Below are 14,602 nucleotides of genomic sequence, written 5' to 3' on the forward strand. Positions count from 1 at the left end.
TGCAGAAAACCAAAATCATTCACTACGATAAACAGTCACTAAATAGAGCGTATTAAGCCACCAAAACCCACTTCAGTTCTGAGAAGTACAGTGGTTTTCAAGAGTATCATAATGAATAGATTTCTCTAGGAAATTGATTTGTAATGTGTCTCAACCTCAAACAGACCATTGGGTTGATAGAGATTACATACAGGCGAATTAATATACTTCATATGCCTGTTCACAGAGGGACAGCGATGACGACAGCTTGCTGATACAGTTTACCAGATGCCAGCTGAATCTTTCTCCAAAGCGCTCCTCTTTTCCAGGGAAGTTCTACTTTTTTTTCTAGCTTTGCATCTAACACAGCCCAACCTTCTCCCGCCTGGGATTCTGTCACAAAATGTTTTCGGTACCAAGCGAAGTCAGTGTAACTAATAGTCCTATGAATTACTTGATCATTATATCCAGTTACATACATGTCTTTATATAACAACACTAAGCGATTCTTAATTTAATTGCCTCACACTGTTTTGCTGCTGAAAAAGGGAAGGTATTGGTGGGAGGGGGAAGAAAGGAATGGAGTCCTATTTTTCAACTATAAAGTGGAAGGAAGAATTCTAAAGCAAGAATTAATTTTTTTCAAACCAATAACAGCTGAACCTAGTTTATCCAAGAAAAAGATATTCACATTTTTGGGAACAGAGGAATTGTCCATCATTTAAGAAATATGAATACACTTCACGAGAACCAAAGTCTAGATTTTAGTAGCCTTGAGATACAATTTTTCTGGCAAGGTGCTTAAAGGACAAACATCTGTTTCAGGGCCTGTCATGCCCTTCCAGTCACTGACTGATGAGAAACTGCTTTCCCTCTTAGCCATCCTGTAAAACCTCCCCATCCCCCGATTCTCCTTCTGAGCTTGAGTGCTAATTGAAAACAGTATACGAAAATGAGGAGGTTGATGAGCTACTGAAAAATTCCCAGACCTGGATCGACAAGCTGTTCCCTTCATAAATAGCAGCAGTAAAGGCACTTCTTTATTCTGCTGGGAGCTCAGTCGTCTCTTAGAACTATAGTCCGTTCCATCTGGCTACCCTCTGGAAGGACAATGATCTTTTAGCTTAAGCCACACTATAATGGGGAACGTGTAATTAACTGTTCTACACAGTATCACAAAAGGTCAGAATCAGAGAGGATGAAAAGCCCTGTCTACATATTTGCAGATGGCACCAGGCAGCTTGATTTGCATTTCTAAACACCATTCAAGACACGTACAGGAGGTCTCTACATAACAAATGCCTAAAGACTGCAGGTATGAGCATGGTGAAAATAGGAGGCAGCGCACTCCTCACGGGTGTCTAGTGCTGTGCTTCATGGGAAAACTGGGGGAGAAACTGCTGCGGGAAATGCAAAGCAGCAGTCATGCAGAAAGACGGGTATTTCTTTGTTAATTTGTTTATCTACTCGGTTCTCTGTTGCAGTTTTCTAAGCTGTTAAACAGAAGCAAAAATACAGAATCTTGAGCTCAGTAATAATCCATGCATAAGCCACATGATCACCAGTCTCAGCAAATGCTACACATAGCCTGAAGCACCCATTTACATGTAAACCTTTGTAACCAGAAGAGCTTGACTACAGGTGCTAAACAGCAGGTAGCTGTAAGGTATTTTCAGTTTATGACAGAGCTGAGTTCACCTGTAACCTCCTGAGACAAGGAAGATTTCTCTGTAACCATCAGATTCTACAATTACTGCAGAGTTTTTCAGATTTACTTCACTCAAGAAAGGAACCTTCTGAATTAGTCACCCTGTTACCAAAATATAAATAGTTTTGGGTTGGTTTTTTTTTTTGTTTTAACACCATTCTGTCAGTATTCTTATTTGCTTTACACAAACACAATGAGTAATAGGACAAACAGCTATTTATGTCTTTAGTATAAAGATCCTGGAGCTAAGGGGAATTTCAGAACCCTTTGATGCTGTTGGACATATTCAACCCCATTTGACTTTCATGACTTGCTCACGGCTTTAAGGAAGAAAACTCTTTGATTTTACAATATGGTGATCAGCACAAGACTCAGCGTCAGGACTAGCGCAGCAGGCACCAGACAAACAGCCCAAGCGCGAAGACTTACCCAGCCGCTAGCGTTCAAGCCGGTTGACCACATCTCGGACGGTGGCTATAAGGTTCTCGTTCTCCTGGGGGTTAGCCATAATAATACTGTGCAGCCTATTCATGTAGGAATCAATAGTTTCCATTGTGGGTGTTTCCCCGCTACCTACAGTTAACACAGTAAAACGAGCCACAAAACATTTAAGTGATCAAAAACTTAAGAATATGCTAAGGGCAATTTGTGCCTTACACACGAACTGCTGCAGGAGGCGATTTTGCCATGCATCACCTCTTGTGACAGGTTCTGCAAGCCCATGTCCTCCTAACTCCAAAGAGTGAGCAGTTCCAAGGATAGCAGGGCTCACAAAGCATGGTTTTCTTTGGTTTGGGTCTCACAGCTGATAATAACAAACTTTTCCAGCTGGGCATTCACAGTCCCAAAGAGGATTCCCTGGCATCTGGCAATACAGACGCAGCCTTTCTGTTCATCTAGGAACTTGCAGGTCCTGTCTTTTCTATTCAGTAACATTTTCACAAAACAAGGGAAGGAGAGCAAGGACTGACTATGTGTCTCACTTTATTACGAAGAGTAAGGAAGTGACATGTTGATATACAGCGCTGTCACTAAACCTCCCCCGTATGCATTTTAAGATTTCATTACTAATATAACAGAAGCTCAGAAAGAGCTCAGACCACAGAACTACCACAGTGGGCCACGTGTTGTAAATCCACAACATCGTATAAACGTTAGCAGAAAGTCATAAGGAAAAAGAGTCTTACCTGGTAGTGGGACTCCAGCAAAGCTGGTTGTGAGTGCTTGGCGTAAGGTCTCCAGATGCTGCTGCAGCACCGTGTTGCGGCTCCGCTCCTGTATCACGTCCACCTCCAGTTTCTCCACCGCAGTACGCATACTCTCGACGTGTTTCTGCAGAGCAGCATTCCTCTCCTCAAACTCCATGTTGGATTTCCGCAGCTGCCGCAGCTCAGCTTCGCGTGCTGTGAATACCAACCCGTTCCCATGTACTCAAAAAACAATAAAAAACATATCTACGATTGACAGGCAATGAAGCAGAATGTTCTAGAATGCTCAACTGATGATTACAAATGGCACAGCTTAGGGTTATAGATGAAAAACTTCAGATCATGAACCACTGATAGTGCCTGCAGCAGTAAAGAGTCTTAATTTCTAGAGAGACAGACAAATTACAAAGACATTCAAAGCATCAGAATGGGAGTGAATAGAGGAATTGATGAGGAAGGAAGGCTGCAAGATTGATTTCAAGCGCATTCAGTATGACACAGCTTAGCAGCAGTGGTAAGGGGCCTACAGACAAGATCCCAATTACAAAAATACATTTCTACTGATCATCAGGGTAAGTATCTGAAATCTGGACTGTTTAGTCAAGACAGTCTCCAGGAAATCTAGCAAAAAATTTCTTCATCCTATAGAACAGCAGATCCAGCTTGGACCATCTGGAATAACAGCAAGTGGAACTTAAACATCAGAAACATTCTCCAATAAGGATTAGTTTTGGAAGACAACGCCAGGAAAAACCGCTGTGCAGCCAGTGTGCTCGTACAGAGGTAACGTAATATCAGAAACACTGATCAGTGATACCCAAGGCATTGCTTGAGCTGCAATGGGAGAGTGCAAAGCACTCGGTTGTAAAGCACCCAGCAAAACCTTAAAAAAGCAGAAGTTTAACTTACCTTTACTATGATTCAGGAACTCTTCTGTGAAGATTGGAATATCAAAAACAGATCTCTCCTTTGTATCTGCTTCTTTCTACAAAACAAAGAGCAATATGTAGCTAAATACTGTTCTTTTTCAGGAATTCATGAAATCGTTTTGATCAAGAAAACAGAAAACAAAGGGAGATCAAAAACCGAGGCAGATAAAGAGAAAGAGCTGGCTGGTTGCAAGACACTACCAAGAAAGGCCAAAGAGTAGGTCTCAGCTTTTAAGACACAGGTTTAATTAAGGTCAAACACCATTATCAAGAAATACCATGTAACATACTAAAATACACCCTTTTGCCCTAATGACATTACACATTAGAATCATTCAGTTCTTTTAAAAATATCTGAATTAATTTACATTTGCCATTGGAAAGCATTCCACCATCAACCGACACATTCTGAAATGGCCTGAACAGAAGTATCAAACAAACAGGAAAGAAAGCCAGCAAAATGCACAGTAAGTTTCACAGTTCTTTGTCTTTCACTTCCAAAGTGAAAGCAAAAACAGCCAAGAGAAAGAACAGCCAAAGGAAAACAAAGCGACTTTTGCACGGTGTACCAGTCCCATGTGTCTGCTCCAGACTGGAAGAGATGGGAGCTGCACAGCGCTTCAAGAAAGCCACATCTTTTTGTGAAACATACTGATGGTCGCTGCTACTACTGAAAGTGTGTAAACACGATTTGTAAGAGTCTGTGGGGAAAACCTGCTTACACAACACTAGTACCTCAGACGAATGTAGGGGAATATGTGTAGGCCTATTTTGCTGTTAGAAAGCGGTTGTTCACCCTGGCTACGGCAGGGATGCATTAACATGAGAGGTTCAAGGAACTGGACTGTTGTCTCCTGCAGGCTGCAAAACCAAGCACTGCAAAGTTTTTTCACTTTAAGAAGCGAGAGAAGTTTGACGTCTTAAGATAAAGCCTGTAGTCAAGGAATCCTATCAAATTTCAATCTCTGTTTAAATCAGGAAATACTCTATGGATTAGTCAAAAACCCTAAAGAAATCTTAATTTGACTCAAGTTCAAAAAACTACCATAATATACTTCAGTCACCATTTCGGCATGTCAAAATCAAGAGGAATTAGTCTTGCTTTAAAGCCTGCATTGCTAATGACGAAGCCAATGCAAATCTGGCTTTGCTAGACTGCAGCAACTACAATCAACTTGTTAATACAGAAACAAAGTCAAGCATGAGAGAAAGTCCGTGGAGAACAAAAGCTTTTCAAACTTCTCAAACACCACAGCTGACGATGTACCACGTACTCATCCTCTGAAATTGTGTAGGGTCAAACACGATTTGGTGCGCAGCAGGAAACCGAAATGTTTAACAGCTGATAGAAGAATTCTGGCACCCGAGCTCAGGGTACCCTGCTGGAGTCAAAGGGGCTAGAGAGGGTGAGCTGAATGATATCTGGCAGCCAACCAAGGCAGACAAGACTTGATAGAATTTCAGATACCCTGTCTTTACCTGAGGAGCCTGTCAATTAGTTGTTTTTAAAGGAAAAGATAAGCTGAGCTTTGCTGTCTGGGGGAATTACAGCTGTGAAGCTCTGTATGTGCTGAGCGAGAACGGCAAACTCGCTTGGCCTGAATCAGCTGAAGACGTACTGGAAACTGGCAGGACTAGAGGGAGAGGGAACAAACCTTCCCAGCTCTGAGACACACAGTAGGGAGTCACTAGGGCTTCAGTAAGTAACAGAACAATGGAGAACAATTAACGACGGTTTGGTCGCTGCTGAAGACAATTAATAGCTCTAGCGCACATTGCTGTATGTCACATTTATGAAACTAGGACTTGGAAGAAAAGTGTTTTATTCCGTGCCGACCGATGAGCTCATTGAGACAGGGTCCCCAAGTATTTCATGCCCATATGTGCCTATTAAAAGTTTCTTCTCAGCTTCCCAAGCCCCACCGTTCTGTTATTTATTATAATCAATATTTGAATTGGTCATTGCAATTCATTTGAGGTCATCTCTATATCCAATATTTAAAATTAGTTCAACACTGATTCACAGAAACTAAATCACGAATACCTAAGTGGAGTGAGGGGAGAAAGAAAAGTTGTTTTGACCTTATGTTCTTATATTCTCTCAAGAAATAACTGAACCAGATCAGACCTACTAATCATAAATCCAATAACAATAGTCAATGGGGGTAAGAGAAAGCAGCAAGACAACAAAAAGTTCTGGTCTTGCTTCCAGTAACAGCTCAAGTATATACTTCTAAAAGCAATCTGAATCTTTTCTGCTGGTTCCTTGCCTGTGCAGGATTATAATACTTTACTCCCTTGCAGGAAAGACATGAAAGCAAACCAGATGAATTTTATAATACAAAGGTGAAAAATGCTAAGCAAAGGCGCAGGCTTTCAGAAGAGGATGCCGGCCTAACACATTGCTAGTTCAACCTGCTGCCTGATGAAGCTTAGGAGCCCCACAGGGTATGGTGGGGTCCTTTTCAACTGCATTTATGACCTGAGATTTCAGCAGCGACAGCTTGAGTTAGAAGGATGAGAGGTAAGACTCTGTAGTTTGCCTCCTGTGTAATTTAAAGGTTATGTAAACATCACAGTCACCCTAGGACATGGAGCCTTCAGTAATCTGGTTTTGTACAATTAAAGTCAAACTCAGGCTCAGTGACTACAGAAACAGAAATTCTTGTACTTCTGAAGAATAACCGTACGCAAGTACGTCCTGTAAGAGTTAATAAAAAGGCACATTAAAAACATGCTACCAAAGCATTTTTCTGGAAGTGAAACTTATTTTCCTTAAAGTAGACAAGACCAGAAGTTGCCTCGCAGCAGTGCAAAGACTTGTCACTATTGTAATGAACACATTAAAAAGGAACTTGATCGCTTTCCCAAGGCAAAAAACCGCACAAAGGGAAACAGATCTTTAAGAAAGGCCTACTGCTTACAAGTGCAGCGGCTGTGTATAAACACGATCTTTCATTGCTTTTTGTTTGCAGCTTATTGGTAACCACGAAGAAAGCTCTGTGGCCCTAGGGAACGCAGCTGGAGAAAGGCTTCAGAACTTTGAGGGGAGAGATACCAAGGTCAGCCAGGATGCACATGATCTGCCTCACCAACTAAAGCACAGAGATTATTTCTCTTTTCCAATACCCACATTTGCAAATGGAGCAGGGGGAAGGGTTGAAGAGGAGGTTTGAGCCAGAGATCTCCCAACGATTTGGTTACTTTACTCATTTCCTTCTCAAGGAAGCCACAAGCATTCAAGCTGCTGCAGAAAATCAGGACCTCAGAACAGCAACCTAAAGGTTCTCACTTGGAAGGCTTATCTAGGCCACGAGCTTGATGTTCACTTACTAAATTCATAGTCTAAACCTCTGATTAGAGTCTTCAACAGGCATAAACTGGTTTTTATTGACTTTACTAGAAACTTCTGTTATGTGAAAATCTACTCACGGATGTAAGGACAGAACAAAGAGGTTTACCTCATGATCATGGGCTGGCTGTCTAGCTCCATCTGAGAAAGAAAAAACAAACAGAAATCACGCAAAATACACAGAATTTGAGAAAAGAGGAACCAAAGATTCAAAGCAGTTACACCATCATCAAACCATAATTACCCAACCATCAGAGCCAGAAAACTTGTGCAGCTTTCCTAGTAAGCCCCAGGGAAGCCGTGTCTAGCTTTGATTCTTGTGCTGCACATCCTCAATGCAATCTAGATACAGGTAAGACAAGGTAAACTTCCACAACTCTAATCACTACACCCAGCTGACGCAAATGCCAGTGAAAGAAGCCCATGAGTACCTGGGACTGCTCTGCTGTCCCAGCTAAGCACAACCTTTTGTCTCGTCCAATACCTTGTCTGTGTGATTTGCCTTTTTGTCTGTCCTGTGCTTTTCTGCTGAAGACTTTGTAGGCTTCGGTCTTCTGATACTGCTCCAGCTCCCGCATGTAACGCTCCTTATCTCTATCTGCTTCATCAAGGTATCGCTGAAACAAGAAAGTCCAAGAGATTCAGGGAGTTTCTTCCCCTTCAGGAGGAAGGGAAGAAAACCACCTTGTCAGATGAAGTGCTGATCCATTTCACCTATGCAAACAGGAAAGGGGTGAAGAAACAGTGAGAACATACCAGACGTAAAGGCAGCAGATTTCTGGATAAAATTACTGTTCTACTGTCCTGTTTTCTTTCCTTTTTCTTTTTTAATCCAAATCATTATTCTGTTTACTCTTTTTTGTTAGATCTACAAGTAATCTGCTACTAAGCTGCTCAGCTGAATATTACCCACACATCACACAGAGCAAACACTTCAGAATTGCCTTTCTGGGGCTGGGATGATATGCCACCAAACAAGAGCGCCTTACCAGATCACCCCTCAAGGTTCGGATCTGTAACAGTGGGGTTCCAATACACTCCTGTTATCACGCCTTCCAGACAAAAAGCACTACCGCTCTACACCCACACATTTTGCCTGTCTGAGGGGTGAACAAAACACCATGGCCATTGGAAAAGACTAGCACAAAGACAAAAGTCCCCAGGTTCTATAATTAAAGCCACCTGCATTTAGATTAAAAGAAACCTTTTTTTTGCGCAGCTTGAAGATATTTCACATATCTGCAGAGCAGAATGAGCTTAACTGGTGGATTCCTTAGGGGAACTGAAAACCACTGAAGGAGTAGTCACAACACTTACTAATAGGATCCTTCCAAGAAAAAAGCTGCCTTCTCAATTCCACCACCACCCACCCCCACTCCCCCCAAGTCTAAAATGAAATGGAAGTATTAAATCACAGTGAACTGTAGCCACCCGGTATGTCTTTTATTTTCATTAAGTCATCATGACAATACACCTAACCGTTATAAATTCCACACATTTTCAACGTTGGTTTGACCCTGTCGAGGACACTGTTAACATTCTGGATTGGGATGCAAATTTGGCACTGCTGGGTTTGCAGCGCTTTTGGTCATTGTGTTCTTCCACAGGACATTCAATCTTCTTTTCCATCCCCAGCAGTGTGCTGCTGAAAGAGCGCAGCAACTGAGGTAAAACACACAAGTTTTTCTACCCTAACTTGTGTTTTGGATGGATTGTTTTGAACCAGCAAGAATGAGTTCCTCTGTAAGTAGGTGTCCTAGGTTTTCTAGCACAGATCCGTACATCTCATGAGACATTTCCACACACAGGGGAATAACAAGAAGAATAATTATTAGGCTGTTTGCTTTATGACTCTAGTAATGGTCGTTTTCTGGGGGAGCCTCACTATTTGGTCAGTCCAGTCCGCTCAAGTGACCTGTCCTCACGCTCGCCAAAACACAAAGGAAGTAGCAGGAGTACAGGGCTGGAATGGGGAGACATTCACTTCAATTTTGTATCAGGCAGTTCATCTGCAGATTGCTGGAGATCAACCACATGAGCACAATGTCAGACATGCTTTTCTCCTGCGTTATGGCACCTGAATAGCAGCAGTTTACCATGACTCCATAGTAAACCAAGTTCACAGCTTCAACAAGAGCTTTGGGCTGTTGTATTAGAGACACAGGTTCTGAAGCACCAGTGGCCTTCATTGTCTTAACAAAAAAGTGCAGGAGAAACTGAAGGGAAGGAATTGCTAGGCAGTCTTTTCTGACCTGCTATAGGTTAGACACTCACAGTTTTACTCAAAAAAAGACAGATTTCCCAGGGACTTAAAAAGCAGCACATGGAACAGAGATTTGAACTTAATCTCCTTTTGCCCAGGTTAAAAATCTGTCTTGGACATTGTAAAAATATGTTAAGGTCAGCGCACAGAGGAGCAGAATGCCTTATTCTCTTTCCTCCCATCTCCCAGCAGACAGCAACATCATTCTCCTTACAGAGACATTATAAATCCACTGCTTTGCCTTGACACACGTGTTGCATTCATAGGTTAAAACACTATGCCCATGCACCATTTTACAATTCTTGTAAGCTACAAGCTTACTAAAAAGTCACAAAAGGAACTCTTGTTTTTTGCATCATTCCTTTTTTCAATCCAGGCATCATAAAAACAGTTAAGTCTTATTTTGTCCTTCAAGTACCTTCAAAAGCCTGTATGTCCTGATAAATTCATACGATAGCATCAAGTTGCACTGTGATTTAACTACTGCCAGCTGGAGGTTCCAGCAGAGTAATCAGATGTGTATGGGAAGACACCCCTTTGCAATAACAAGGTCCACTGCAGGAGGAGTCAAAGAACCCAACCCAATATTGCCTTGGTCTTCTTTCAGGTAGCAGACAGTGAGAAGGCCACAGTAGTCTCAATTAGAAGACATCACATTCTGGCTGAAAGGTGGAAAAAAAGACCCCTTTTCCCGCGGCAACATGTGTAGAAAGTAGAATGCGTAACTCCCACTGCCTGCCCCTCGTACAGATCTCAACTTTCTTTCTAGGGCTAGCAATACTTGAAAACACTGTCTAAAAGTCTATCCATGTTAACCTTCAGGAACCCGCCCTTTCAGATCCGCTTGTCTTACTCTAAGACACCAGATTTTTATACAAATTGATGAGAAACAGAACTGCAAAATCCTTCAAGCAGCTCTGAAATCCTGCCAAGTTCTCCTCAGCTCCATCCTCCCAAAGGCTTTGGCCTTGGAAACTGGTAGTTCTCAGCTGTATCAGAATTAGGTACAAGAGTTACATCCAGATGAACCATATAAACCACGGGACAACTCACTAGCACAATCCCCCTTGTTCTGAATATATACTTGCACTATCTAGAGGATACGATTCTCCTCAAGTCACACCTGGATGAGACACTATGGTCTTAGCAGGGTTCATTATTTGAATCAGGGCAGTCCCGTACCCCTTATTTGTAAATATATTCCTGAACACAGCTTTAACCAGAAGCCAATGCTAACTTCCTCACTAAACAATATTCCCTTTTAACATAACCCAACAAGGAAAAGGGAGTTTAATGGTACCCGTTTCTCCTCGGGAGGCAGTTTACTCCATTCATTGCCCAGCATCCTGGTGATCTCAGGGAAAGGAACTTCAGGCCTCTTCGCTCGAAGCTGCTCCCTACGCTCATTCATGAATCGCACATACCCTGTGAGGGGGGATTTGGGGGCATTGGTGTCCCTGAGGGGTTTCTTCCTCTTTCTCCCTTTGGCCCAGCCTCCTCGTTTAGTTCTTTGCTGCTGCAAAATGAAAATAGAAGAAAATTCAGATGGAAGGAAGAGAATTACCACCTTTGGAAGGAAAAAGATAATCACGTCTCAAACATTTTCATCAAGAGTACGCTGTTGTAGTACATCCTCTCCACGGATGGAAGTTTCAAACCTTACTTTAGGGCAATCCTGACTGTTCTCTAAGCAAAGCCAAAGAAGTCTCATTGTGAAAAATTGTTTGCGGTATGTCCTGGTCCACAGGGACAATAAAACAACACTTGCATCAACTGCTGGTTGTAAAACCATGAGGACTGATAACCCATGGAATTATTATCTTAGCTAATGCAACTGAAAAGTATTAAATTTTGGTTAGTTGGTTGTTTGGGTTTTAGGGGTTTTTTTAAAATGATTTCTCACCTTCACATAGCCACTCTCAGTCATTTGCCTCAATATCATGTTTGGAGAGATTCTGTGTATTAGTTCACAATTATTAACTAGCTATTTTGCCCCTTTCAAATCTCTCACCTTCATGCATTACATGCCCAAAATGTGGGTAAAGGGACAATATATGGACTTTTCTATTCTAATCTATTCTATAGGCTTTCTTTCCCACTAATCACCTCCCACAGAAAGATGAAAAAACTCTGAAGGAGCAAACATAGTAAGATTTGCCTGTGGCACACTGAGCTCACCGGAGTTACAGAATTACCACTCATCCTCTTCGTTTCATAGTACTACTAGAGTGATCTCTAGACAATACTATTTTCTTACACTACTGACGAATAACCATTTCAGCACTCCTGATCTCTCCCCAGATCAACATGTTCCCACCATCATGTTAGTTTTTGTTTCCTTTCTGGAATTTTACCCCCATGGGCTAAGCTAGAGACAGGCATGCTGTTCTCTGTCCGCTATGCCTGCCAGCTTCCCTGCGTGCAGCTGTGCAACACAGGAGAAAACTAGAGAGAGTCCCAAGAGGAAAGTGGCAAGTGGATGAAAATTAGTGATCCTATAAAAAAAAAAAAAAAAAAAACAAAAAACAAAAAACCCACACAAACAAAACCCACACTGAATAGGTAGGAGAAACCAGAAAGACAAAACTCCATGCCCTTCCTTCCCCAAGAAGTCACTATTATTTCACCCCACCTCCTCCTCAGGCTTCTGCTCAGTGTTTTCAGCAGTGTTAGAGGACTCATTTTGCAGTTGCTGAACCTGTGACAAATCCTCCACCAAATCTGGGTTATTCACAGGCTGTGAAGTTCCACCACTGAATGAACTCTCAGAAGGAGCTAATCTGAAAAAGTATGTAATAGCAAGAGAAAAAATTTAATCGTCATATTGCTAATTCACTTCCTCCCGAATCTTCTAAAACATGCAAAAATTTTGCAAATATACTCATTTCTTACAATAGCAAGAAAAAAGATTTTAAAGAGTCATTTTTGAAGAAGTAGCTGCTCCATCCAAGCAACTGTTGTAACTACCGTAGTTTCTATGGACTTTCAAAGACAGTTTGATTTTTACAGTGTTATTTTGTTTCATTTTTGGTGAAGCTTTTGGCTATACAAACAGCTGTCAAGCAAGTAAACATCTGGGCCAGAAATCAGAAAGCATGACTCTCTACTGTTCAAAAATACCATAAGGAATTTGAAATGAATGGTTTCCCCCTCAACCAATATACACCTTGCTGAATGGATTTAATATATTTCTCAACAAATACACTTAAAGGTTTGTGATTGTGTATGATTTTGGATTGGATTTCATTCAGCATCATCTCCCGTTGATACACGTGGGTTTTAAAGCACAAAGATGACTAGCTCCCAACAGGCTCCTGAACGGCCACTGTTTAATTTTGCTGCAAGAGCTGTATCAATCAGCCTTACTCCGAGAAAGGACAAGCTTTCCGGAGGCAAAAAGCAGCAAACACGCAGAAATATTTTTGCAGGTAGATAAACAGAGATGAGCACATATTGTGGGCCAATGACCCCATAGTCATTCTTACCACTGTGCTCAGTGGGCAAATTAATGTAAGATTTTGGGATTCTAATCCCTTCTTGAGGCAGGCTAACGATTACTTGGCCTTGCTCAGTTACATTCACAAAAATCACTAAAACAGCAGCGTATGCTTCAGGTCTGCTTTGTTGACATACTCATAACTACAGCTGCTTACATTCAAGCCATTTTAAATATTCAAAATAATTGATCCTCTTAACGTAGAACCCAGCTATAGAAAATTGAGATATATTAACAGAATTGTTAGCTGAATGCCTACAGGAAAATTGGTCTTTAAATAGAGAGAACAGCCTATTTTCATTACCCACTATCATCAGTAATTGAGGCATAATTACTGGTAAAGCCACGAGGGCTGGAGAGATCCGTGCCTGACTTTCAGCCATCAGACTGAGTTCATGTTACTAACGATTAGAGAGGGAGAAAGGGAACAAAGCGTACACAACACTCCTACTGGGTAATTACTTTTGGTACGTGTCAAAAAGGAAATGCAACAACACAGTTTCTTCAAATCCCTGTTAGGGTTTGAAGAACATTTCTACTTCCCTACCCGCTACCCCTCAGCAGGGCATTTTTCTAAACAAGTGCAGGAAAAGCTTCAATGTCATGCAGCAACTTGCAGGGAAAGCTGATGAAAGCTCATTCAATACATTAATACCTCTTAAACACAAATGTAATTTGAACAAGTCCCTCATTTGTCACCAGCAAGTTTGAAGTGCCAGCTGCTAGGTAAATCCAAATCCAGACCTGCTTGAAGTACATGTGTCCATATTCATCTTCTTGGGGCTTTACCTGCCTGCAAAGTCTGAATTTTATGGTGCTTTACAAAATAGAAAAGAAACTTCAAGCATCAAAATGCAGCAAGAATCCCACGTATTCCTAAAAGACAACTTCTTTTGTGATCGTGATTTTCAGAGGCCATTGTTTCAGCCTGACAAAAATGAAAGGCATCAGTTTCTTAGTGATTTGCAGAAATCAGAGATGAATAGTATTTCTTTAATAGAAACACTTTATTTAGCTGGGATCACTGTAACTAACAAATGCACTCCCTCTCTCTGTCCCCATCATGCTGTCTAATTCTGTCTTAAAGACTAAAATCCTAAGGAAGCAAACTTTGAAGGTAAGAGATGTCAAAGAAAATTTGTGATCATTTCCTTCAGAAGAGTTCTGGTTTCTCCAACATACAATCCTGTGATTTTCCATCAAGGCCAAGGGAGCATTTTGCTGGGTTTATTTGTTTGGGGTTTCTTTAAAAATTACTTAGAAAGCCCTCTTCCCAGTGAAACAAGTGTTCCTGGTAAGTCTAGAGATAACATCTATCAGGTGAAAATTAAAAAGGAGCTGCTTACCCAGTTACAGTAATTTCACCACCATCCTTAGACCCATCTTCATCTGTAAAAAGTGGAGGAAGGTTGGAGCCAGCCACCAAGTTCTCCATACCTCTGGGAAAAGAAAAAAAGGCAAGAAGGGTAAGTCAATGATCTCATGGTTTCACTTCAGCAGCATTTCAGTTTAAACATCACGACACAGCAGATTTTTTTTATCCCATAAACCAATTGACCAGTCATAGCTGGTTGGTCTCAGGACAGGTCCTATCGGCAGCTGCGTTACAGGTCAGAGAAGAAAGATCATAAATCATGCTTCAGTTCAGTCTCCCTTTTAACTGAGCC

The 14,602-nt window shown here is 41.5% G+C and overlaps 1 protein-coding gene across 2 annotated transcripts; it reads right to left on the minus strand.

Moving 5' to 3' along the window:
• Positions 1 to 2,115: 2,115 nt before the first annotated feature.
• Positions 2,116 to 14,373, minus strand: HMG20A (high mobility group 20A). 2 transcript variants are annotated; one of them, XM_010146094.1, is made up of 8 exons: positions 14,282 to 14,373; positions 12,072 to 12,219; positions 10,740 to 10,955; positions 7,661 to 7,793; positions 7,286 to 7,317; positions 3,805 to 3,880; positions 2,875 to 3,090; positions 2,116 to 2,260 (listed from the first exon to the last, which is right to left on the minus strand). In XM_010146094.1, the coding sequence occupies exons 1-8, from the start codon at positions 14,368 to 14,370 to the stop codon at positions 2,124 to 2,126; spliced, it is 1,047 nt and encodes a 348-aa protein (XP_010144396.1). In that variant the 5' UTR covers positions 14,371 to 14,373; the 3' UTR covers positions 2,116 to 2,123. The 2 variants fall into 2 exon arrangements, with proteins under 2 accessions (XP_010144396.1, XP_010144397.1); XM_010146095.1 differs by having other exon boundaries at positions 10,740 to 10,952; positions 14,282 to 14,371.
• Positions 14,374 to 14,602: the final 229 nt, after the last annotated feature.

This window comes from Buceros rhinoceros, unplaced genomic scaffold (genome assembly GCF_000710305.1).
Source record: "Buceros rhinoceros silvestris isolate BGI_N320 unplaced genomic scaffold, ASM71030v1 scaffold5662, whole genome shotgun sequence".
Classification (NCBI taxonomy): domain Eukaryota; kingdom Metazoa; phylum Chordata; class Aves; order Bucerotiformes; family Bucerotidae; genus Buceros; species Buceros rhinoceros.